The following is a 26,776-nucleotide window of genomic DNA, read 5'->3' on the forward strand; positions in this document are numbered from 1 at the left end:
CCTTCTTATTTTGTGATTCAGCAAGTCACTTCGGAAGGAAAACCGTCCCGCCACAGAGTATGACGTGGGCAAAGAAGAGTGGACAAAGGTGGCTACTGATGTGAAGGTAGAGAGCAGAGCGTTGCTTCTTGCTTCTGACTCACTCAATATTCCTGATTATTTGTTTGCATGTGGCTTGTCACCCATCAATGATAAAATTGCTAAATTTTTAAGCAGAGAATACTGCGAAATAATGCATTAGTTACTAAGAAATACATTTTCAAAGTTTGAAGATTTGATATCTGAACTCTCGTTTGTCCAGATTGTATTTCAGTGATACCTATAAGTGGAAAAACGAGCAAAGAAAATGGGATTCTACCGAGATGATTGATACCAGTGATACCTAATCAGTTCATTTAATAATACCTAATGTCCTGCATACATGCCTTGATCATAATTTGGAAGCGATTGTTCTCACAATTTCATTTACCTATTAACTGCGTTTCATCATTCCTGGTACGTTTTTATGAGAATGCATTGAGACGAATTGGAAAGCATGGTCTAGAGAGATTTTCTGTCTTACAAAATCAGAAAATTGAAATTCATTGACCCTATCAGATAAAGTGGGATGTGTAACATGGATTCTATTTGAGAAAACCATGAGAAAGATATGTGATGAATACTAGAAATTTGTTTGTAAAATGATACTCTGCATAACATGTTGGGGCTAATAAGATGATTTCTTGCTAAATTTCTTGAGATCCATCAATTATATATTATATCATAAATTATATACAGTATCAGAATGTGTTAATTTACTAAAACTGATTAACATACATGCATATTCATTAAATTATTGGGTGATTGCAGTATAACCATCTCTCATTATGGACAACCTCAAATGTCAATCTAGAGAAATTGTAGCTTAGATATCGATGAACTCATGATATCACTAGGCCAATAATGTGAGAACAGAGTGTTTTTGTCATGTTAGGTGCTTGCAGTTCAGATATTGTGTTTGCATTTAATTGTAGGAGTGGACAAATGAGATTGCCACAAAGGATGAAGAGATTAAATCGGCGTCGAGCGGAAAAGATGGAGGAGATCTTCCTCCTGTTCGCAACCGTGGAACAATCAACACGTCAGGGAAAAAGGTACATATTAACTTTAGAAAAATGAATTCATTGAGAATGTGAATACATTTCCTTCATTTGACACAGAAGTTAGATGAAATAATCCCCCAAGCAACTGTCCAAAAACTTTTAGTCACCACTGGCTGATATAAATCTTTCTTTCATTTGGCACAGGAGTTGAGACGAAATAATCCCTAAAGTAACTGTGCCAAAACTTGTAGTCACCACTGATACAGAACTGTTTATGTGCCATATTCGAACGCCTGACTCGGTCAGATCAATAAATCACTAAATGCCACACTTACATTGAAAGCTTCCTTTCCATTTCCATTCTTCACACAGTTAGCTTGCATTGCGTGGTGTTTGAATAGTGGTTTTCACAGGAGCTTTCCAAGTAAATTCTAATTTTCTGTCACAATTGTGCACATCTTTGCAAAAGTCATGCCTCCAAGACCTGCACAAAACTGTATAATGAGGAATGTTCCCATGCATTTTCATTTTGCAAATTTTGCGAGAGCTGAGTTTTGTGAAATTAAAACGCTAAAGATCTAGTGTGTAGTCTTCACTATATGCATTGAATGTCAGAGGCAAATCACAAAAATTTAATGCTGTGAATAAGGCCGTCGGCTCCCATTCGCAAAAATTTCATGCCGGGAAAATATCTTGTTTTACAGTAATGCAGCTACTAGCCGTTTGCAAGAAATATGATTAGCTTACTGTCATCAGATCCACATGACAACAAAGAGGTCCCCCTTGACATTTTGTGCAATAAGTTACCATCACAAAATGCTGTCGCTTCAGTGTTTCGAGACTTTTCTTTAAAGACCTAATAAAATGGTTTAGGCATTTTTTTCTCAATGATGTAATAATATTAAATGTTAAATTCTAAGTAATTCTATGGTTGTGCGGGTTTTTTTACTGTTCTGAATTTTGTTCTATATTTGTTAACATAATGGATGCAATTTCCTCGGTTTTGGAAAACTTGCTATACTTTCACCGCATGCGGCGCACTATCACTTCTAAATTGTGATGACGTCTAAGAACGGAGTCGTTGCGTTCACGACCAGTCTAGCCGTAGCCAGCGAGCTGGCAAGGCTATGGCTAGCGCAGCGCAGCGACAGCCGGCCGGCGGTTGCACTGGCTAGCGCTGGCGGCCGGGGGAGCGAGCTAGCGAGCACATAGCAGGTGCTGCGCTGCACTATTGTCATTGGCTAAGCCTTTAGACAAAAGAATATTTAATGAACTGTATCGGATTTAATACTGCCAATAATACAGATTACAACTGTGGTACGCTTGGATATCCATTATTTTCGGCAAACTCGTGAAATAGGCCCCACCACTGCGTGTCTGTACTATAATACTACGGCGACTCGCCTGTTTCAGCCCCACCGTGTGGCGTTCATCTCGGTAGGTAAGCACGGCGGTGGGGCTGCCTTCCACAGTGAACACTCGTGAATGCGGCGAAAATGACTTCATAATATGTGATGCGCTCCGTCGGAATGAGTCAAAAGTCGCAAAAAATGAAATCGTAGTTATGCCTATATGCGAATTCTACAGACTCTAAGCTTTACACTGATATGTAATACAACTCATTTCGACATCCCTATAGATCATAAAAACGGATATTAACTACGCTTATGATGTCAGTCCATTTTCTAAATAACGGAGAAAATCGCTCTCAAAGTTCAGGCTATGTTCAAGCTCACAACCAGTTTCTTTCACGGAACGAAACAATCCAACAGTCCTGCTTAGCGACGGCGTTTACGCTCCATCGCACGCACTACCGTATAAGGCGATAGCTTGGGTGTGTAAGATAATTAACCAATCGCAGGACAGGTCTATCATTAACGATTCTGACCAATACGGCAGCCCGAACGTAAACTTCGGTGCGTTTGTGTCCGTGCCGCTGCCGCCGCATGAATGAGTCGGTACGCGTTGTGTGTCGGCTGCGGTGTAGTTTGCCGCAAGTTTTTAACTCACAAACAATAGGAAATAGTTGAAAGAAAAAAAGGCACGCAAGGCGTATTACGAGAAGCGTCTTTTAGCGAGGGCGTTGATCGCTTCCATTCTCCTCCCACGTTGTTGTCAATGGAAACTAAAGAGGATGCGTTTAGCAAGTACCAATACTTAAATAGAACCTGAGAACCAATTGTAGGCGGGAGTTCAAAAGACAGTATCGGTAGAAAAAGTCAATGAAGTTAATGAACGATGGTCGTCTTTTGAGGTCGTGTTCTTTGCGTGTACTAAAAGCCCGCAAATTACGCACATGGTCGTAATGTTGCAGAGCATCAAAGACTGCTTTCGCGTCTGTTCTACTGCAGCTGTATACAACCGTAACATTCTGAATTCCCGCCATATTAGGCACATTTCCTTTATAGGCGTTGCGTGCACAGTAATTATCGCTTATCACGCTTGCCAATGCTGCACATACTATACGTATCAGAAGCAAAGGTTGATGTAGGCTTGATAGCTTCACGTTGGGTATCATAAATATACTTCTTATTCTCAGTCACTTTTGTAATACCATAGCATAATCAAAGAACCATTAACTTGTAGCTTAAGCTTAATGTGTTTGGTTTTTTTTTTTTTTTACATCACATTTGCAGTTACAATCTCTCTGCATTTGAGAAGTGGAGTATAGATAATTATACTGACAAATAATCTGAATTAATACTTAGGCCTTCCTCACTTCGTTTTGTATTCACAAACCTTATTAGAATAAATGATTGCTTGATTACTTTCGGGTAAAGGAACCACCGGAAAAGGAACCGCATTTAATTTTCTTGTTAACGAACCTAAGCTAATAGCGAACCATATTTCATTGTGTGATTAACGAACCTTCAGAATATCAATTGTTTTACCCCCCCCCCCCCCCCCCCCCCCCCCCCCCCGGGGAAAAAAAGCATTTCAATGTCATGCGTTGTCAATAGTGACAAAAGGCCCGTTTTTATTTCGTAGTGTGTCTCAGTACTCCTGTGCTTATTTTTAAGGATGTGCCTCTCTTTATGATTGCGATTGATGTTCAACTATTTCTTTCCCGCAAGCTTGAAAAGGAAGAAGCTAAAATTCGTGCAAGGAGACGAGTTTTCTTCCATGAGATAATAATAATAATAATAATAATAATAATAATAATACATACATACAATTTCTATAGCGCCGTTCTCCACTTTGATTAAATGCTCAAGGCGCTTTACAATAGGTACATCAAAGCAAACAGATTGAAAATACAAGTACATCACAGTAATAGAAGAAGATGAAGAAGCAGAAAAAAAAAAAGACATGAAAGTCTGTCTTCAAAAGACACTGGTCTTCAAAATGCACTGCTAAACAGATAGGATTTTAAATTACTCCTGAAAGATGTTATAGAGCTTGAGTCTTTCAGCTCACGAGGAAGTGAATTCCACAGTGTTGGTCCAGCGTGAGCGAAAGCACGTTCCCCCCAAGATTTCCTAGAAAACGGAATATGTAAGAGACCTGAAGTTGAGGATCGAAGAGTTTGTGAAGGTTGGTATTGACGTAACAAACAAACATTGTAATCAGGAGCTGTTCCCTCAATAACATGATAAACCAAAAGAAGTCATTAAGACATACATTTATTCCTGAAAGTTATGTGATTGCTTATGTGCTAAAGAATTGTATCCATTACATGTATCAGGCACTATACAAAACGGTTGAAATCTGCTGAAAGTCGAACTTCGGTTTGTTTGTTTTTTAAATTTCATTTCCATTTCAAGCGGGGATAGACTAGAAATCAGTTTGTCTTTACTGGCAGGAGACATTAGTTTTCCAGTACATACTCCGCATTTAAACAGTCGCCATATTTTCGTGGTCAGAATCAGATAATGGACACGTGATATATTATAAAAATGAAAATACAAAATAACGAACACGCCACATGTACAAACATTATGAACTTCAATGAATTATACTTACCTGTAATATTCTGCATAAAAAACAACCACGCCAATTAAATAATTTAATAGAATTAATAGAACACACAGCGATATCATGCATGACAGATCAAATCAAGTTCAATTGGTGAGAAAGCTAAATGAAGTTAAAAAGTTGACTTCTTTTCGTTTCTCTTTCAATTTATGAAAACAGAATTACATTGTATATCTATTGAAGCGGATTGTCTCTGTTGCGAACGATCGCCATATAGCATTGTTAGTCTTCTGCGCAAATCCGAATCCCTAAATACTTTAGTTTTTGCTTGATAATGTAATAACTCTTATAACTCTATAAAGGACTCGCAAATTCAAAGTTTCAAACCGTATACTAAAACATTACATTGTACACGGTTTATAAAAAAAAAATAAATAAAAACATTTTGAATGCGTTGTGTGTTAGCATGTTAATAGCATCAATCTGCGTTTTATTTTCCGTACGTAAAGCACACAGAAACGTAACCAAACGTTACCAAATACAGTGGAATGCATTGTACGGCGTGGTACTATCATTAGAAGTGTATCCCATTCCTTTTTACTTTTATTTGCTTGAAGCAGCAGTCAAATCATGTGTCATTTTCGTTGCGACATCACTTAGGAATTAGCATGTATGAAGATAATCGTTAGTCGTTTATTTTGCGCTATTATTATAACATTTACATTTTCCAACTGTTATTGACAGTATTATGTTACTGTATGGTTACGATTACGAATGTTGGTTATGAATTCAAAAGACTGGTTCATTAATCGAACTATAAAGGTATAACAGCTGTTTTGAAAGTGGTTCGGTAGAAGTTCAAAACGCAATCGAAGTCATCGTCATAGGGGGAACTGATAGCTCTAGAAAACTTGTTTAGGCCAGTAAAGATTGCCGTATGCAAGCTTTGTAGAAAGTTTTGACTTGGGCCATCTTTTTGAGTATTTTGAGAAATTATATAAAGAATTATTTGTTTTGATTATGTCAAGAACTATGAGAATGAAAAGGCGCGGACACCCCGACAATGTCGTAGTTCGATTAAACATGATGGGTAAAGTGAATTCATGACTTGACTATAATCCTTACTGAATTGATGATCACTTCTGTATTAAAACCATCAGTTACGTCTTGTAAATGATACCTTTGTAATTGTAGTCAAAATTCTTTTGAGCGATGAGACGAAAACCAACAAACAAAATGCCATGTATCATCGCTCGAGATTCCAACATTTGGCGTCACCCGACCAACAATAAGTGGCGAATCAAATGGAACATTATGTTGTGGGATAGCAGACTGTGTTACGATTTTTAAATGTTGCGAGAAAAAAAAAAGAAAATGAGGCGAAGTTCAAGAAATTAGAAAAAGCACGTAAATGCAGGCGATCATGTTTGATTATCAAAGTAAGAGATTACAATCGGCCATGCGGATGTATATCATTGCCTTATTTACATGTATGATTTCTGTAAACTATGTTATATTTAAATTAAAGTTCCCTTCCCTCCTTGATAAAAGTTGTGTTGGGTTTTCGCTATAGGCATTTATTAGGAAACGCTGTAAAAACGACAACAAATGCCTACTATACATCAAGAGATGGTTTACATGAAACACAAAAATTCTGTACGTTCTGATATAATGCAACTGCTTGTTTGTTTGTTTGTTTGTTTGTTTTGAATTACCATGGTCTCTGTCGGGGGAAAGATGAAGAAAGATAGTAGAGTGTATTACTCTCAAATTCGGATGATTGCGATAAGTGTGTATCCCCGCCCTTTCTATACAGGTAAATGATTTAAGCTTGGTATGCTATTATAAAAGCCTTGCGTCACGCAGAAGAACCGATTCCGCGATCACTTTTAACCTTTCATAAAATTCACGTTTTAAGATAGTAACGATAGCTTGTAGGAGATAAAGTAAGTTAGCGTCCCTGACTGTGGTTCTGAACACAAAAGGGGACTGAAAAATTCTTTTACAAATTAGCAGACATAATGCCGATCCTCCAACACTGTTGCTCCATTACGTCACTGATTCTGCTATCAATGGCGAAGAAAGATTACTGGTTGCGTGATTATCCACCCCTTGATAGCAGGAAGTTTACCTTTCATTGTTTAAGGCTTCGTTGATGCGGGGTTTACTCGGATACAAGGCGTGAACAGTGTCGTCCGAGTTCTTTCATTCGGAATTCCTCAGAATACGCAATTCAATGGGCAATTAGCGCTGCTACTTCGCAAAGCTGTTAGCCAAATTCTTTGCAGACTTGACCTCTCACATGTCAGCTACACGCAATACATGACAAACAGCTATCATTACAAACATTTTGATTAAAAAACAAAACAAAATGAAGAAGCACACTTTTGAGTAGAGACACAGCTTTCTGTCACTTTCTGAAATTGGTCCTACTTCTAAAAAAAAAAAATACACAGATGACAAGAGTCAGAATATCCTCCAAAGGGAACACGAGCTATTTGGGCATTAATAATGTTTGTCTTCCGATTTCTCTCCATACCGTCACGGCCCAAACCACCATAAGAAATAGGGCAATAAGTTTTATTAACCAGGGAAATATAATAGTACGCATTACATACATTTGGCGAATTATCACACGAATTGTCGAGTTTATAAAAACGAGAATAATTGACAACTTAGGCCCGACTTTATCTCCAAAGATGAACTTTAAACAGCAAGTCACATACCAGGGAACGAAAGTTATGATCATTTGAATTAATTCATTAATGAGGCCAATAACCGTTGTAAAAGTACACACACGCATAAAGAGGTTTCAAGTTCGATATGTTATCATGTATTAGCTCATTGATAAAGTATCATAAATTTTGCGTGATCGTTCGTTGGAATTATTTTTTTTTTTTCAGCGCGATTTGTGCGTCACATCAATCACAACTTCAAGAAATGTGGTGCATGTATCAAACGAAACTCGCTGGTCATGCAATCGATAGCCTTGGTCAGCTCACTATTATTGCGTAATTCTAAAGCCCTCGCCGCATGGCCGCCGACGCCGCCGCGCGCACCATGCTTTGTTTTGTCTTCAATGGGGTCAAGAGCAATGCTTCATTAGCATACGCCCTAGCAACGGAGGCGGAGTCTGGATCGGGCAAGAATAATAGGTGCGAAACGCAACGCAAAGGCGAGCGTTCGAAAAAAAATGTAACCGAAAAAAATGGTCTCAGAAAAACTGTGATTTGGGACACTTGTACTCATTTTTACACGCTGAAATTTTCTGTACAAATAGATAAAACATCAAGGAATCAAAATCCGTCATAAAAAAATTTTGACCCGAACAGTGCTTTCCCTTCATTTTCGGCTCATTACGGGAAAACTCCCCGTGCGACTTATGACTCATTTTGTCGGAGCGCCACACATATGGCCCTCGGCTCGACTAATTTATTGGCCAATTTAACCATAAATACAACCCTACCTAACCCTAAACCCAAGGAGGACCTACCCTTGCTTGCTATAAACGCACGGGTACGGTGCACGCGCACTGCGGTGGGGCCATAGAGCTGTATCATAGAGCTCTATGGGTGGGGCCTATTTCACGATAGCCCCACCACCACTGCGTGTCTGTACTAATACTACGGCGACTCGCCTGCTTTATAGGCCTAGACCTACTCGTGAATCCAGCCCCACCGTGGCATTCATCGGTAGATAGGCACGGCGTTTGGGCTTCCTTCCACAGTATGATTTTTAGCATAAAACAAAAATGACGATCATTCTTGGTATCGTTTTTCTTAGAAAATGACGCATCTAGATTACTGATCATATTGCAGAAACTGACTATGGGAAACTGGTTAGGCCTTTTTTTTTTTTTTTTTTAGCCACACGACCCACCCTGTAACAACATATCCCCCTAACCGTTCAATAGGCGTTAGAGTGTAGCCTCTGTACTACTACCAAAGATTCTGCTATTACTACTTACTAGTCTACTAGACCTAGTGCCGTAGTGGTAATAGTACTACTACTAGTAGTAGTACTAGTAGACTACTATAACTACTAGTAGACTGCTACTAGATCTACTACCAGACTACTACTGGTAGTTTAACTTGTAAGCGCCGGCCGACGGGCCAGGCCACGGCCGGGACGCTCCCGCTTGCTTGCTGCGGCCGGAGTAGCCGCTCACTTTGTGAGCGAGCTGGGCCTGTTCTTCTAATCTACTTACTAGACAGTTACAACTTACAATGTCAATCATGTAGAATACAGTATATCTTTTCTAACGTTAAACTATATGGGGGCATACCAGACATACCACTCTGTATTTCCCAGGCGATTGTTTCCGTGAGGTCTATTCTCGGGCTTGGTGCCATGTTCATACGCTCTTGCACTGGCAGCGGGGGAGATGCAGCTGGTTCATATCGGTATAAGGTGCAGCCCCACGATAACGTTCTGGTTCATCGGCTGCCTCTCCCTCCCCATCTTCCCCTTCAACTTCATGTGCCTCCTCTTCCTCTCCGCTATCGTCAGAGCTGCAGTCTTCATCATCATCATCAATGTCGAAGTTTACCCATATAGGGGAAGACATTATGCTCGAGGTACGTATCTGTGCAAGCTAACTTAGTGATAATGTACGTGGTAATGCGTACATGTCGACAGTCAGTGTGTCGACCGGGAGCGCACATCGAGCGGGGCCCGGGGCCTGGCCGGGCTAGCTATCGTGTACGCGCGTGTACCAAGCTAGTAAAGTGCTTGTGCTGAGCGGCGTCTGCTAACTGAGCACAACTCCGTGCTTATACGTCATCAATCGGTTCAGGGGTGTTGGTCACGTGACTATCTTTTTCGCAAAAGCTGCAATGGGGTCCTCCAAAAATGTGATATTTGGGGGAGTTTCTAGAAGAGATAAAAACCGGAACGACACTGACAACATATTTACATTGATAATCATGACATATATTTTACATTTCTTTTGCATATTAAAACATTTTGCAAGCATTTTATTAGGTCTTTAAAGTCTCTTGCATCATTTGACACCAAATTTGTGACATCCGAGCATGCCGTCTTGAAGTTATACATTTATACATGAACAGGATGTACAAAATAAAATTGCTCAAAATTTAAATTCATATACACTTTTATTGCAAATTCTTCTTTCAGTCAAATTTTATAAAAGGATGGTTATTTTTTTTTTTTGCTTTTATTGATTACAATCAATTGATAATATATTTTCATGCTCAGAACAGTGTCGCCGACAAATTTCATCGAAAAAGCAATAGGAAACAAAAAGTTGGAAATCAATGAAATACATAAGGAATTAAAAACAATACAATACTAATGAATTTTTTAATGTCACAATTTTTTGTTTTACATTTACATTTGCTAAGGATACTAGACAGAATGTACATGATATATAAAATAAATGCCTTTTTGGTGCTTTATACAGTGTTTTATGAAATAGCAAATGGTCTGATTTCATACATTAATTTCATACATTATGCTTAGATTAGCTTGAAATTTTTTTTTTTTTTTAGATCAATAATTACAAAGTGACACATAGGAATTGTTGGAGAACCTGTCGATGGTGGCCACCTGTCTATGACAGCCAATCTTCATTCCCCTTGGATGACCACTGTAGACAGGTTTGTCTGTATTCTGATATCATATCCAATCAAGGAATGATGCCCTTGATTCTTTCCCCTCTTCAAGTTGATGTGACTCATTATCAAGCCCAACTGATTTTTTTTTTCTGTCTAGAACTCATCAGACAAGAATGATTGGGGTAAGCCATCTTCAGAGCGCATCCGCGGCTCTGACTACCGCAGCTGGGACAAATACGATGTTGATGCTGAAGTGGAAAAGATGGACAAAAATGTAAAGGAGGAAAGTCTGAAAAAGGCGGCGGAGAGGCTGGCCAAGGCACAGTCAACCAGCTTGAAGGATGCCATCAACACTGAAGGTAGGGTCAATTTGATTTTATGATGAGTTGACAGTTACTTGTGATTTTTTCGTTGGGGAATTTTTTTGTTGTCATTGATGTTGATTGTTGAATGTTATATATGCAGTATAATGTGCCAAATCGTGACTGAAGTTATGTGTACATACTTTTAACTGCTGTTTGCAATGCCATTCTGTCCCGCTACTGTATGTTTTCAGTGATTGGAAGCACAACAAGAATCGATCAGTAGCTGTACATAATATATGCTATTTTCCTGTAACATTCCATATGGGCAGAACCTTGTGACTAATTGCATGTTTTCATTGCTATATATCTTATACAGTAAAAGGCGAAGTTGTTGTTGTTGTCGGGGCCTTATGTATTTCCTGTTTTATTCCGGCGTTGCTGGTTTGTCTATCTCCTCCCGAGCCGTCGGCTCCGGGCCCCAGAGACCGGTGCCGTCGGCAGCGGGAGGGTCTCCTACGTGCCTTGGACCGGGTTTCGCCCGCGCTCCGCCTCCGTGTCGACGTCGAGGACGACAAAGAGAAATTAATTAGATAGATGCATAATGCATTTTTGTGCGTGACGTCAGAGCCAAGCGTTTTAATATTCACCGATCTTGCGCTGGACTCCTGCCTTTATCGATCGTCCATCTTTTAGCTTGAAGAGACAGTGGGGATACTAATGTCAAAAAGATGATGGCGTGCAGCGAAATCTCTGTCATATTCCGGCGGACACGCACGCACGCACACAATGTACTCTTGGGTACGGTATGCCAGTGTGTGGCCTGCGCCTGTGTATGTATTGACGATGGTTACACGAAACACTATCTGCGTGCGCGTGATATGGACACATGGTATAATACACGGCGCGGTCATTGTTAGTACAAGGGCATTTACGTACAGCGACGATTGCCATTGGCGTGCCCAAATGAAAACAACGAATGCTGTTATTTTATTGTATTTTGCACAACTGCAGGATACTAAGCAGCTCAGGTACGTCATTTAGTTTACTATCAAGTCGGGTATCATTGTTAATATCCACTTAAATTTTGTCCTTGCCGATCGTACCCTTCCGTATCAGAGTACACGCGCCGCTGTTCATTCGTTTACTGCATGGCTGCTGTAAACATGAATATTCATAAGACGAGCGGACGCGGGGGAAACCCTCGCTTTGCTGACCGCCAAATTTTGAAGTTACAAGTGGACATCAAATGTATGGTCATGGTGCATCAAAGTAAGTTTTGGTGGTAAAAATAAAAAAGAGGGAACAAATGACGACAAAAAGCAGATAAGCAAAAAAAAAAAAAAAAAAAAAACCCAGATTTTTACCATTCTTAACCAATTAACATTTCCGCCTCCCTTGGATGATCATCCCTTTATTATGACTCTACTCTTTCCTCTCCCCAAAGTAATAATAATAATGTTAGTAATAATATTAACAATGATAATAACAATAATAATAATACACTGAAATAATGATAATAATACAATAGGCCAATGCAAGTGAATGGGGAGGGGGTGCTATGATCCATAACTTAAGAGTGGGCGGAAGCGACACAAACTGGTACTGGATTGTTTTGATGTTTAAAATGAAATATCAATGATAATGAAGCTATTTGAAACGTCTATCAGTTGTAGAGTAACCTTGACATGACGGGGAAAAAAAGATATTCACTATCCTTGACCGATAAACTTTTTTCCTGAATTCCCTTGATTCATCCCCATGTCAATGAATAATATGAAAATAATAAAACCGAATGACTATGATCTCCCATCCCACAAAATAACAATAACAATAACAATGATAATGATAGTAATAATAATGCTTATTATCATGATAATAAAAACAATGAACAGTATCAATGAGATAAACGGGTGGTTCTAGATCTATCAAACCAAGTTTTGATTATGAAAACAGAAATGAGGGAGCAAATGAAGACGAAAACATTCTTTGTGTATTTCTTCTCTCATAACGTGGTTGAAAAAATATCAAAGGAAAAATACGAAGCCTAATACTTATAAAAACCTAATCATTATGATCCCCCTCCACAAATAACAATAATAATTATAATAGCAGTATAACAATAGGGGCCTAATGAGAATAATAATATAATAATAATGATGATGTATAGTCTGAAGTAGATAAACGGATGGTTCTATGATCTATCAAACCAAGTTTTGGTGATTAAAAACAAAAAGGAGGGAGCAATTGAAGGCGATCAAAAATATTATATTTTCTCTCATAACGTGGGAAAAGAAATAGGAATGAAAAAAAAAAATGCTAGGCCTTGAGACCAGCCGTGGGTTCCCTCGGGTGCCTGCATGGATGCAAGAGCAGGGGGTATAATTAATATCAAAGTCATAGTGTCAATAGTATCTCCCCATTCCGACTGGAAGAATCTGTGGGCAGAACTTCCGGACAATCTCATAAGCGTTTTTGGTAATTTTTCCCTGAATGTTTTTTTTTTTTTTTTTTTTTTGTTTTTGCTCTGCGGGGGTGGAAATGTGTGTGTGTGTGTGTGTGTGGGAGGGGGGATGGTGGTCATGGGTAGAAGAGATCGAGCACAAGTAACGAAAGAATGAGAAAAAAATTTTCTTTATCTCATCAATAAGAATGTGCAAAATCGTATCTATGAGAGAGAGAGAAAAAAAAAACCTCAGACCCGTGGATTTCCACGGGTGCTGCTAGTTGTATTATATACCTCATATATAGATTCCTCTCATCTGATTGGTTAAAAGTGGAGTCATGAAAATAGCTGTGCCCCATTTTTGATCAAAATGACGTCATGATTTACTGTGCCCGGTGCATAGAATCAACTGTGGCCTGTAAATAGGTTTGGAGACAGTCGCAACCCTGTACACATAGATCACTCATATGTACGCACCAATGATACGACCGCTGCGCTGTCGATCAGCGTTGATTGAAAAGAGACTAGAATCTATATTTTCGGTATCTATATTTCGGAATCTATGTTTTCGGTATATAAAACAAATAATGACAGGCCCTCGGTGATGTGAAAACCATAACTATGCCCTCAGCTTCGCTTTGGGCATAGTTATGTTTTTCACATCACCTTGGGCCCATAATTTCAACTGTGCCCCTCATAGCAGTCATTATTTGCGCACTATGTGTATTGCTGTTCTGGTGACAGAACCTCATATCTCAAAAAATGACAAACGCTCTGGAGAGTGAAAAAACATGGCAGCCAAAGCACTATATCAAATGAGATCACCTTTCCTTTGACATGCCATGGTGGCTTTGTGTTGTTGTAATTGTTGTTGTTGTTGTTGTTGGGTTTCTTTTTTTTTTCAGTAAGACAGCAAGGCGTTGGACAGGATATCACATAACCCTGAAAGGGCTGGGGAGGAAGGGGTGGGGGTGGGGGGTGGGGGATCATCTGGATGGAATCCCCCCCCCTAATGTTTTGTGCATTAATTCTTTAATACAAAAAGGCCTTGTAATGAGGCTTCTTAACTTTTTTTATGCCTCCGCCACGAAGTGGTGCCGGAGGCATTATGTTTTCGGGTTGTCCGTCCGTCCGTCCGTCCGTCCGTCCGTCTTTCCGTCCGTCCGTCCGTCCGTCCGTCCTTCCGTCCGTCCGTAATGAATTTTGTGGACAGGGTAACTACCAAAACCTTTTGAGGTATCCTAATGAAACTTGGCATGTATGTGTATTAGGGGGTGAAGTTGTGCCTATCAACTTTTAGGTGCACATGCTCAAGGTCAAAGGTCAAAAGGTCAAGGTCAAATGCTTAAAATTTTACTATTTCCCCCATATCTATGCAATGCCTGAAGATATTTTCTGGAAACTTAGTGTATACATGTACTACCCAATTAAGATTCTCTGGTGAAAGTTTGGGGTCATGAGGTCAAAAGGTCAAAGATCAAAAGGTCAAGTAAAATGTTAAATTTTCACTTTTTTCTCTGTATCTTGGAAATTGTTCAAGGTATCTTCATGGAACATAGTATGTATATGCATCTACTGACTGGCAGTGGTTATCTAGGGAATTTAGGGTTCATGGGGTCAAAGGTCAGGGGTCAAAGGTCAAGGGCAATACTTCAAAATGTTACTATTTTCCTTATATTTATGCAATGCCAGCAGGACCTTTTTTTTTTTAAACTTGATGTATGCATGTATAACCCAGTAGAGATTCTCTGGGATTTTTTTTTTTTTTTTGCCAAGAAGGTCAAAGGTCAAAAGGTCAAAGATCAAGTGAAAGTGCTGAATTTAATTCTTTCTCCATATCTCGGAAGGGGCTCAAGTTATCTTGAAACTTAGAACATGCTGAATTTATGTATGTTCTGCCTGACAGTGATTCTCTTATAAATCAAAGGCCAGATGAAAATGATAACAATTTACTGTTCAATACAGAAATTGCGCTTTTTCTCCATACCTTGAAAATTACTCAGTGCATAAACTTATGAAATGGTCAAAGTCAAGTTAAAGTTCTTAAATCCCCAAATACATGCTCTCCTATTCATCCAATAAACATAGGTCAAGGAAGGTAAACATTCAATACATTTGTGACAAACATGTCATTTTAATATTTTGCCAATTTTGTGAAAATGTAATCACACATTGTCCACATGTACTATAGACCTATTAGGAGAATCATGCATTATGGCGGAGGCATACCAGTCGCCATAGCGACATTTCTAGTTTTTTATGTTTGAGTCTCGCACAACTTTTGAGACCAAATTTGCAATATCCACTTGTACTGTATAACGAAGTCATGCACAATTTTGTAACTGCATGTCACTCCGAAACGGGCACAGTTTTGTGATTTTGTGTACATTTTCTATGGAAAGCGGTGCTCTGTCAGGAAACTTATAAAAACCTGACTATTTTTGTTATGAATCACTTTGATTGATTAATGTTATGCCAGTTATGGTAGAAGAGGGCAAGTCCAAGCTATTTTGCACCAGTAACGCGTGGGACATCACAAGAAGATTTAGCCCTATATTGCACTGTTAAGATTGAAATTTCATATGTTGGGTTGCTTTTGATAGCTAGTACAGCCATTCCATGTAACTAGACACCAGGACCTTAAAATTTCAAGTTCAAGCAATTAAGAAAGAGCATTCATATTTGGGTAGGTATATGATCAAAGGGTGTAAATCTAATTTTTTACTGCTTTTCACTTCCTAACAGCCGAGTTACACCTCCCAGAACAAAGATCACATTTGCTACAAAAATGATGCCTCTTTGGTACTTTTTTTGATTTCACTTATTTAAGGCATGATCTATTATTTATAGATTCATAATTTTTTGATGCAAGGTAATATTGTATACCCTTTTTACCATATCAAGTTGTTTTTCATTTATATGTAATGGGTTTGGCAATATTTTCGATTGAAAACACCCTCGAAATGTGTCACGTGAGTCACATAAATAAGTCTAAATTTTAGATTGCTTAAAAAGTAGTAGACTATATGAATTCTAGCTGATGAATAATGAGGATCTAAGAGTCCTCAGTCATACCAGAAAATAAGGTTTCCTTTTGTAAACCCCTTCATTGTAAAAAACACCAGAACATTTGTGTCACACGAGTCACGCATGGATTTCTTAGGGTTGTCACGCGAGTCACAGTTTACAAGTTTGAGAAAATTAAAGACCAGAATGATTGAGATTTAAAAAAATAAATTCTGCCTTGAAACTAAATCATATAATATGTTTAATTTTCCCAGTAAAAGTAAATTTTTTATGTTAATTGGTAAAAGTGTTATGATAAGTAATGAAAAGCTAATTGGATTGTCAGCTTTCGTCTGGTTGGTCAGTAGAAAAACTGGTAGGAGGTGGGTGGCCTCCTCATCAACAAAAAAGTAAAATGCATCAGGAACTCTTCATGAAAATTACATCGCTGTATGTCAGCTCCACTTCTGTGAAGTTCTTAAAACATTGCTTCATATAAAGTGGCAACAATCAGCAAGTTACATTGTATGAAGATGACAAGAAAATTGCTTCAAATCTTCCCTCAGATTTTGCTGTACTCCAAATTGGCTTCGCTGAGAATCATTCATGCTCCAGTTAAGATAAAGTCCAATCTGCCATTTGGAATCAGGTGCAAATAGCTCTCTACATATACATCAATCATGTGACCCCAGGAGAAAATTATTACAAGTCATCATCAATGATGAGGCCTACAATGTACGTTAATAGACCATGACAAAACAGTATTATGTTGTAGACTGTAGATTTTTTGGATGAACTTTTTTAAGTGGTCAGCAGTGAAGTGCATTAGTCAAAATATGGTTATATGGTCCTGCAAGCCAATTCAAAATAGCTTTGTTATCAGTGCCCTACCTATGCTAAATGGAGAAACACTACATTGACCTACAATGTAGTGTGGAATTCCAGCACTACATGTCAAGGGAAAGATCCAGTTGACACATTGGAGCAAGCCTGAAGCGACAGAGCTGCGGCTATGTGAAAAATCAAATCTTGTGCTCTACAAATATCTCCACTGCTGAGGAATTTTGTCTTGCTGTAATTCTTTAAACTCTTCCTACAACTTTCATCACAATCAAAGGGAAGTTGAAGATTGTTCTGAGGGTTTGTACCTGCCTGTTATCTTTGGAATATAGCTGCACCACATAACTTAATCATCCCTTCGATATATCACCTTCAAAAAGTGAATATCTTGTCGCAAAAAGGTTCACTTCTCAGAGAAGCAGTGGTGATCTATCCAATAATGGCCATAATGATGGAGGAAATGAGGATACCATTGGGCCTGCAATTGGCTGATGGTGGCAGCTGCCTTCAGCAGAAAGTATCCCGCTGCATCTCTGGCACAAGTGGTCAGAAGTGACAATTACTTTAAGTCACCTGAGAAAAGGGGAATATATTCCACTGGCTGGATAAAAGAGCCATGGCAGCCTGAATCAGACATAAAATGCAAATTACAGCAGCCATATCTTGTCAACAATAGGAGACTGTAAATGAATGAAAAGATTGAGTCTTAAAAATAAAAATAAAATGGCCCCAACAAACTAGGCATGAAAGCAGTGACAAACTTTCTCAAACTACAGAAGACACTTTGGCAAAGAAAACTTAATAAAGTATATACTGTATCATGTAGTTTGCTATGATTAAATAAGCAAAACATGGTGATCATTCTTCACATCAGACTCAGTAATGGTAGATAAAGAAAAAGAGTATCAGTATGTGTGAACATTATCTATTATAAGAAGTGAGGATTCTTTGTGCATCAACATAACTTTGTTTCAAAAGGAGCTTAAATGGATTCATATAAATCCATAAGCAAATATGCAAGCTAACCTAAAGAAAGTTTAAATTTGATTCATTTTGAATAGAAGACTAGTTGATAAAATTATAGTAAATAAGAGAGAAAAAGAAAATTCATTGAAAAAGAATGATTTCCCAGAACTCTTGATTTGACAAGGAAAAAAAGAGGTTGAAGTTAATTTTTTGCTGGTTGTTTTATGCATTAAATGTGCTATGAGCTCCCATGATTCCATCAGAGATTGGAGTTAGATGATTTCTTTGTTTTAAAGATATGTGTAATGAAACTAACCATAAATAACATGTTAGGTTAAACATTTGTCTCATTTTACTCAATAAAACTATTATATTAGGCTCAACTTTTGGTCTTGAATGATACTCGTCACGCGAGTCACACCCATGTGTCACGCGAGTCACATTTTTTATATGCCATCTGAGTTCAAAGGAAAAGTCAGGGCCTGATAAAATTTTTACTATTTATCGCTTAATGTCTCAAAATTGAATGCAGAAAATTCTGTGTACATAGGACAAGTACTTTCTTACGAAAATTCATTTACGTAAAGTAAGGTCAGAAATCTTCAATAGTGTCGCGTCACGCGAGTCACAACAAAAAAAGTCAAGTATCTCTTACTAGAATGACTTCACATCAAAAATTTCTATGAACCAATGTGAAGGGTCCATACCTTGATTGAAATATATAAACTAAACAGGTCTGCAAAATAAATTTTTCAAGTATTAAACCATAACAAGTCAAAATTTTGTATAAATGTCACGCGAGTCACAATGGAATGGCTGAGTAGGTATCTTCATTCAAAACAATAGAAATAATGAGAATCAGGCGTTCAGTATTTAATTTATGCAAATTTATTCTCCAGTAACGCGTGGGATCACAAAAATTGTCTTTTTTTTCCTTCTTTTACTTTTATCTCAATTATTGTGAAAATACTTGATATGATATATTCTACAACAATAACTGTACCTGAAACAAAACATATCAGAAAAAATCATGAAACTGTTTTCTCTCAAGGTCAATTATAGAAACATAGGTATAGTAACGCGTGGGAAAAGTAACGCATGGGACATTTTTGTCACTATGAATATTGTGATGTGAATTGCACATTTGCTCAGAGAAACTTTAATATGGGGTACTTATTATCTAAACAGATGTATTTCTAATAAATTCTTGCATATTCAAATGATTTAGACCCACCAGAACAATAGATATAATAAAAAATATGAAATGCCTGTGTTATCCTTTATTTTTTGACATTTGACTTTGAATGTGACCTTGAAAATAGCATGTAATGATCTTTTGTGAATTATTTATCCAAAGTGGAACTTTTCACCAAATTTCAAGTCAGAATTCAGAAAATTACAAAAAATCCCTCAATAATGTACACATTTCCCATAGAAGACTAAAATTTAGTACACTTCCATTGACTTGTACACAAATTGTCCCACGCGTTACTAAAATGTCCCACGCGTTACTAAATCTAATTGAAAATTGCAGGTATGAGATTTATCAGACTAACTTTTTATCTCTTGGATATGATTAGGTCCATTGTGAATTTGGTCTTTTGAAAGTTTCAGGTCAATCAAATCATTCAATTTTATGCAGATGAGAAATAATGACCTAAAAAAGTAACGCATGGGACATGCTAATTTTGGCCCATCCCTCATTTGCATATTTAATCAGTTGAGAAACTGAAAATCACAGTCATGATAACTTGTTAGTCAGACTTAATGGAGTCAAAAGGGGCCTGAGCTTTCAATCCTAGCAGAATCTTTGTCAGAGGCAAAATGACAAACATGCAGGGAAAGCAATCACATATAAGGACTTCACACAACAAGAACAGACAGGGACAAGCTGGGTACACAGAACAAAGAAACAAAGGAGAGGGTGGGAGGTCATGGGCAAGGAGCCCAACAGGTAAAAGGAAGGGGATTAAAGCAGGAGGGTGGACAGACAAAAGGCAGAGAGGGGACAGACAAAAGGCAGAGGGGGTCAGTGATGATCAAGGGGATCAAGGAGGCAACCAATGAAGGAAAAGGATGAATAGGGAGGCAACATCAAAGAAGATAGGGAACACCAGAGGGATAAAGAAAGGGAAAGAGTGAAAAAAGCAACAGCAAAAGGAAGGGAGGGGGGGGGGGGGGGGCTGAGCAAACAGTGAGCCCTGAAAGGTGTACCAGGAGGAGGCAACAAGGGGAAGAAATCAAACATATCAAAGTGTATACATATACACACACAGTAATAATAATGACAATGAAATAACACTAATGAGATATTGATAAAAGAAATAAAATAAAGCACATATGAAAAACTGGGGGAGAGAAAATTGTATACATTGTAAGTACACAATAAGCAGGCAAGGCAAAATAAGCACAAGTATGTGTAAACAAACAAAACCAAGTGTGTGTGTGTGTGTGTGTGTGTGTAGGTAGAAAAAGGCTGTATAAAAGAGACTCGGACTAGAGGAAGGAATCAATTGGGAAAAAAAGGGTCTGCAAATGGAAAAAAGCACAAAGAAAGAACAAAATGAAATTGAAAAATGAAAAAGCTTAGACAATGTTGCACAGCACCAAAGAGCTCTTTTAGGGCAAGGTTATCTGGATAACTGGAAAGGCTCACTATTTTATTCCTTTGTGTTTGCACAAAGGATAAGGGTCATGACATTCCATGTATTGTGTGCCTGTGTGAGGGGGTGTGCTTACTATGAAATTGTGTGTATGTGTGTATGGGTGTGTGTGTTCATAGTCCATGGGATGTTAATTGTACACAGGTTTGGGGAATTTTGTGGGGATTCCCCAGAGCTGGTGAATTGCGCCAAAGGATGAATAAATTATTTGGCGAGCTGTAGACTTACAGGTTGTTTTCACCACTCAAACGTAGTGCCTGCTTCTTCATATTGGGTTGGTTTAGATCATTGGATGGTTTGGATTTTAACAGAGCTGGTGTATGAGAGATTGCTTTGCAGGTGAGGTTATCATGTTAAGTAAGCCTTTGTATTGTGCAGTGGTAAAAGGTAATGCTAAAAATAGGAAGGCTTTGTTTAGCTGTTCTTTGTGTGCTCATTTAATGTTGTATTGTTAATATACTTATGCAACATACATTGTGCAACAACATTAGCGTAGCCATAGCATGTTGAAGTTCATGTTGAAGTTCATGTTGAAGAGGTCAAAATTTACCTACTGTATTAACCCTTTTCTTACGGGAACCTAGTGACCTGTGTATTAATTCTATGGGATTCCAGAATTCAGTATACAATGGGATAAGTGTTAATTATTACCTGGTAATTAAATTCTGCATCCTGTTCACTATTTAATGATGCATATTTCTGATCAACTGATGTGGAATTCTCTCAGTGGTATAGTATTCTCTACTTCTTTTTCGAGTAAAAGTATTTGCATATATTCAAGTGAAAACACAGCTATTGAACTGTAATGCTGTTCACAAGTTAAGATTGATTGAACTTAAAACGTGAGAGCTTTTCAAAGTGTGCTTCCTACAATATCCTCATGCTGGAATAAATGCATAAAGTTATGTAATAAGATATTGTACTGAAACCTGCCAAACTTTTGCACCCTTTGGCACTTCTGTCATTATGTTTCTGTACCTGTCAATGATTCAGGTGAAATTTGAACCTCAGATGTTTAAATGCAATCATGTGATACTCCCCTCTATGAGATTTTTTTTTTTTTTTTTTTTTTTCACAAAGACTTGACTTGACGCCTGCAAAGTATTGTACACCAGTAATTCCCCAAGAGTCAAATCAAAGCACACATGGTGGATTGTTAATAGCCACAAATCAATAAGATTTGTCAGTCAAAGAATAATGATGCAGGGGCTGCGGAACCATGTAGTTTACTTATTATTAGATTATTATTATTATTAAATTTTTTTTTATTTTATTTTTTTTTTTTTGGGGGGGGGGGGATGCAGTTGACTATGTTGACATCTGACCTCCCCAGTTTACAGCCCCTTCCCCACCCTGAAAAACATTCTGCGGCCCCTGTGATGTACAGAGCTGCTAGTGCCGAGTCTTCTTATTAGTCTACAGAAAATTCTCTTATAATCTAACATCTCTTCCAGCCTTGACTTGGGAATTTAAAAGCTTTCCTGATTAAGAAATTATTTCCATCAATTTAGTTGTAGGTACGTGTAAACACATAGTCATCTACCTGATTCTTTGCCCTTTGAAACCTCTTGTAATTTATGTATTTAAAATGTTTGCAGCCGTGTATGAATAGTCCTGATAATGCACTCTATTGATGTGATATTCCAATTCGATAGTCAATTCATTAGATTCCTTCTGGTGCTGAAGTTGATTTATTGGGTTATACTGTATGTGTGCCTGAAATAGTGGCAAGTTTACACCAAGGAAAACTCACAGTGTTGAACAAGAAGCAAAATTTTAGTACTCATATCACCCAAGAGTCAGAAGGTTGACGTTTTGTTGTCATCTGTCAGGTATGACTGACCGGGAGAGGGAGTTGGCAGCTAACCGGGAAAAGGACAAGGGTAATGAGGTGAGATGTTGCTCATTATTCCAGTAATGGGCTTTTAAAGGGCTCAGAAATTCAAAGCTCTAATATGTTTGGCTCTTTCCAGATTGATTTCCTTTTTGTAAAAAAAAAAGAAGAACAGAAGTTTTGTTCCCATTGACTTTTTTTTTTCTTTTTTTCATAGGGATGTCAGTTTTCAGGCAAAAGCAAAAAGTAGCCTCATGTACATGTAGATGCATTTCAGGCCCTCTTTTTCATGCTAACTTGGATCCCTGATTATTCTCAAGCTGTAAGAATCATAAATGTTCATTTCAGAAGATGCAGCACATAGTGGGTGTAACAAATGAATTGTCCTGGGAGCAAATTTTACATAAGTCATGGGTGAATGAAATGATAGATGTCATTCCTTACTTGCTGTACCTGAAGCATGGTTACTGGGTCCAAGTTATAATTTGTATCCAAAAGAGGATCAGCCTCTCAAAGGGAAGCACTTGCAAGCTTGTAGTACATGAGTGTATTATCTTCATTTTCAATGATAATTTCAGGCATAAGATACTGTTTGAAGATAGGCACATTCAAAGTAAATAGTAGGAATAATGAACAATGTAGCTTCCCCTGTTTATTTTGATCATATTACAGTCTGATTTAAATGTACCAAGGAAAAATATGTAAACGGAGATGAAAGAAATTGGATAAAACAGTGCCTCCCTCCCACCCCCCCCATGTACATTGTAATTCCAAATAAGTTGCGTCACAATTCTTCAAATAGCTTTCAAGAATGGTGCTGTTATACCACTTCCGATCATCATTGTTGATTGTGAAATGTTTTGGGTGTGTAGCAGAGAGGAAGGAGAGTAGTAATGAAAAAAAAAAGGAGGGTTATTGTATTTACATTTGCCACCATCTGGTTTTTCAGGCATTCCGTGCCAGCAACTATGCCGAAGCCATTCGCTACTACACGAGGAGTCTCTCTGTTGTGGAGTCAGCACCTGCATTCAATAATAGATCTCTGGCAAGTGAGTAAAAATTTCTGGTGAAAGTGTTGAAAATTGAATTTTCATGGTTATGGTTGTAGAACCTGCTTGAAGTGTTTCAAAATGTCACAAATGTGGACTTGACGTATCAATTGACTATCTTTATCATTATTAGTTTGTCAATATGCTGCTTTCTCTTAAAAAGTGGAATGATTTAGATGAAACATGAATGCACTGTCAACTACATGACAAAACTGTGATATTTGTGAATGTATAGTTAAAAAAAGTCACATTAATAAGGAATTTCAGCTCTTTTCTTCCTTTCCTAAAGTATTTGAAATGTGTGAAGACTCATTTAGGTTATTAAAGGTCCTGTTTACCTTTGTTCGAAAAATCGTATTCAATGCATTGTGTAGGTCTGTTGTATCACAAAACATCCTACCATGTAGAATTTTTGGAATAAAGCCTAAAATATAAGGAGATAAACACATCAGTATTTTTCTCATTAAACCATAACTGTAGACAGTTTAGTCTCGAAACATTTTTATTATAACTATTGTTCACATTTTGTATATTTAACAATACTTAACATCAATTATGCGGATTCAAATATTTACAATGGCTGTGTCTATCCCTTACTCGCATTTTAGACCTATTTTAAAGCACTAATGTTGGGTTTTTGTTTCTTCTGCAAGTGGTAAATTATGCCTCTAAATAAATTTTGCTTTTTGCACATCAAGTGAGACCTAGACTGTGATATCAGAAAGACAGGAACCAGTGTTCTGTTTTCATGAATGTGTATCTCTGTGTGCCTGTTTATGTGTCTATGCAGGAATGCATCCATGTGAATTTCTTTCTAGTTTAAAGATAATGAATTTGCATTTCCTACATTTATCAGGGATAAAGCTTGGTGAATATGAAGGTGCTACTGAGGATTGCACTAAAGTACTGGAGTTGGAACCATCAAATATTAAAGGTACGATATTACAAAATGTTTTAGGTTTTCTTTTATTGCTAAATGTTCACCTCAGTCACATTCTGTCTGTACATTTAACTCTTAAGTGTTAAATGTTAAATTTTAAACATTTAAATTTTTAAACTTTTTTTCTAAACTTTTAAAAATTCTGTGCATTTAATTTAAGTTACATATGTAACTTTCTACTATACAATGTATATTAATTGTGCTATTAATGCTATGATATTTGGTTTGTGGGCTTTGTTGAGGATATATTTGCATAGTAGAGGAATTGAACTCAAATAGGGCCAACAGAACATTGAGTAGATAGTAAATCGATTATTATGATAATCATTAATACAGTTTACATTGCAATCAGTGCACATTTTATGTACGTGTATAATGATTAAATAGAATTATTCATATTTGAAACAAGATTCATAACAGCTGCAGAAATGCCTTTCTGCACAGGAAATTGCCTTCCAAATCAAAATTATGTCTTAGCCTGCCTGGAAAAGGAGAAAGAAAAGAGATACAGTTATATGTGAAGATAGATTGAAAATCATAAGTTAGAAAAAAAGTTAGTATGTCTTTGCACTGTCTGAGTTGTAACCCCCCCCCCCCCCCCCCCAGCACTCCCAGGTATCATGATTAGCATGAGGCAGAAAACAATGGGATGTGGTTTGCTTACTCAGCAGTATGTCAGAATGTCAACAAAGGATGTATGTTCCTGAGCCTAAGAAGTGATTGCATCTGGCTGCCAGAGTTCTGTAGGCTTGTTGCCAAATCGGTACACCACAGTCACCCATGCTGCAGGTTCATCTGTAGTCATGTACAAGTGTCACAGGCTCTTTTAATGCACTGTAATCTGCACGTAACCGTGTTATTAGATTTCAGAATGTTACTTATTGCGCAAGATAGGGAATCCCTATTTTGAAATCATACAGTCTTGCAGTCATGCAGCAGGTTTATCTGTAGTATCATGTGATTTTGATTGCTTTTTTCCAACCTGGCTCCTTAGGGAAGCTCAACAGGGAAAGACTGACACTTTGTTTTCTTGTGTTTTGCATGTTTTATCTGTTTCTCTGTTGTCACTTGTATTGTTTTGCAATTGCCAAATAAATTAATAGATAAATAAATAAATAATAATAATAATAATAATAATAATAATAATGATAATGTACGTACTATAAGCAAAGGTTATTTACAGTTCATTGTAATCTGCATGTAATAGTGCTGTAAGATATTGTAGTGTTATAAAACTTTGGCAAGATTGGAAATTCCCATACTGAAATAATTACAGTCTTCCATGCAGCAGGTTTATCTCTACATACAAGTAGTACATGTTCAAGCAAAGATTCTTTGATTGTAATCTGCATGTAACAGTGCTGCAAGATTCTGTAGTAGTATGATGCAAGACGAGAAATCCCCATATTTAGATAATTACAGTCACTCATGCAGCAGGTTTATCAATACTTTATGTACAAGCGCAGACTGTTTATTAAATGCAATGTAATATGCATCTAACAGTGTTGTATAATTTCATAATGTTGTATTGCTTATGGTACCAGTTGGGGAATCCCCAAATTGAAATGATTACATATTGAGAGTATGAAGAAGCATAATATATCATACAGTATGTCTACTGGAGTGTGAAGTGTATAGAGTCTGCACTCTGCTTGATAATTTGAATGAAATGCTTGATTGAACTTTAAATCTGGAATTGAGCCTTGAGGCACACTGTGTTTTCTTTTAGTTTTTAGTTTGTTTGTTTTGTTTTTTTCCTGGTCTCAACCCATCAGATTTGTACAAGGTTTAGCTTGTTATGTCAGTTGTTGTCATCCAGAAGCCTGAAACAATAGTTGTTTCAGGCTCCATTTGTTTTTATTTTTTTATGCTCCAAGCAGATTCCTTCTTTGATCAGTGAGGTTTTAAAAAGGGCCTTGTCAATCAGACACCTACTTAATCAAATTAACCCATTGAAGAGTAGTTCTCAGTATACTCAGGCAGGTGTCTCTGGGAAACATGTTTTATAGTGAAATCAGCTCACCCTCAATTGGTTAAGCAGGTCTTTTTTTATGATCATTCTCATCCAAGAGAGAATTTTTGTAGTGCAGTGGAAACCAGTGGAGATTGTCGAGCCCCCAAGTGTGAAAACCTTAAAGGGATGGCATAGTTTTGGTG

The 26,776-nt window shown here is 37.6% G+C and overlaps 1 protein-coding gene across 1 annotated transcript in view; it reads left to right on the plus strand.

The window, feature by feature from the left end:
* Positions 1 to 26,776, plus strand: part of LOC140240312 (sperm-associated antigen 1-like) — a 46,322-nt gene that overhangs the window by 3,440 nt on the left and 16,106 nt on the right. Inside the window, exons 4-9 of the mRNA XM_072320095.1 lie at positions 22 to 106; positions 1,014 to 1,133; positions 10,731 to 10,932; positions 22,629 to 22,687; positions 23,580 to 23,679; positions 24,536 to 24,613. Coding sequence (XP_072176196.1) covers positions 22 to 106; positions 1,014 to 1,133; positions 10,731 to 10,932; positions 22,629 to 22,687; positions 23,580 to 23,679; positions 24,536 to 24,613 — 644 coding nt within the window. The remainder of the gene's footprint in view (positions 1 to 21; positions 107 to 1,013; positions 1,134 to 10,730; positions 10,933 to 22,628; positions 22,688 to 23,579; positions 23,680 to 24,535; positions 24,614 to 26,776) is intronic.

This window comes from Diadema setosum, chromosome 16, assembly GCF_964275005.1.
Source record: "Diadema setosum chromosome 16, eeDiaSeto1, whole genome shotgun sequence".
Taxonomy (NCBI): domain Eukaryota; kingdom Metazoa; phylum Echinodermata; class Echinoidea; order Diadematoida; family Diadematidae; genus Diadema; species Diadema setosum.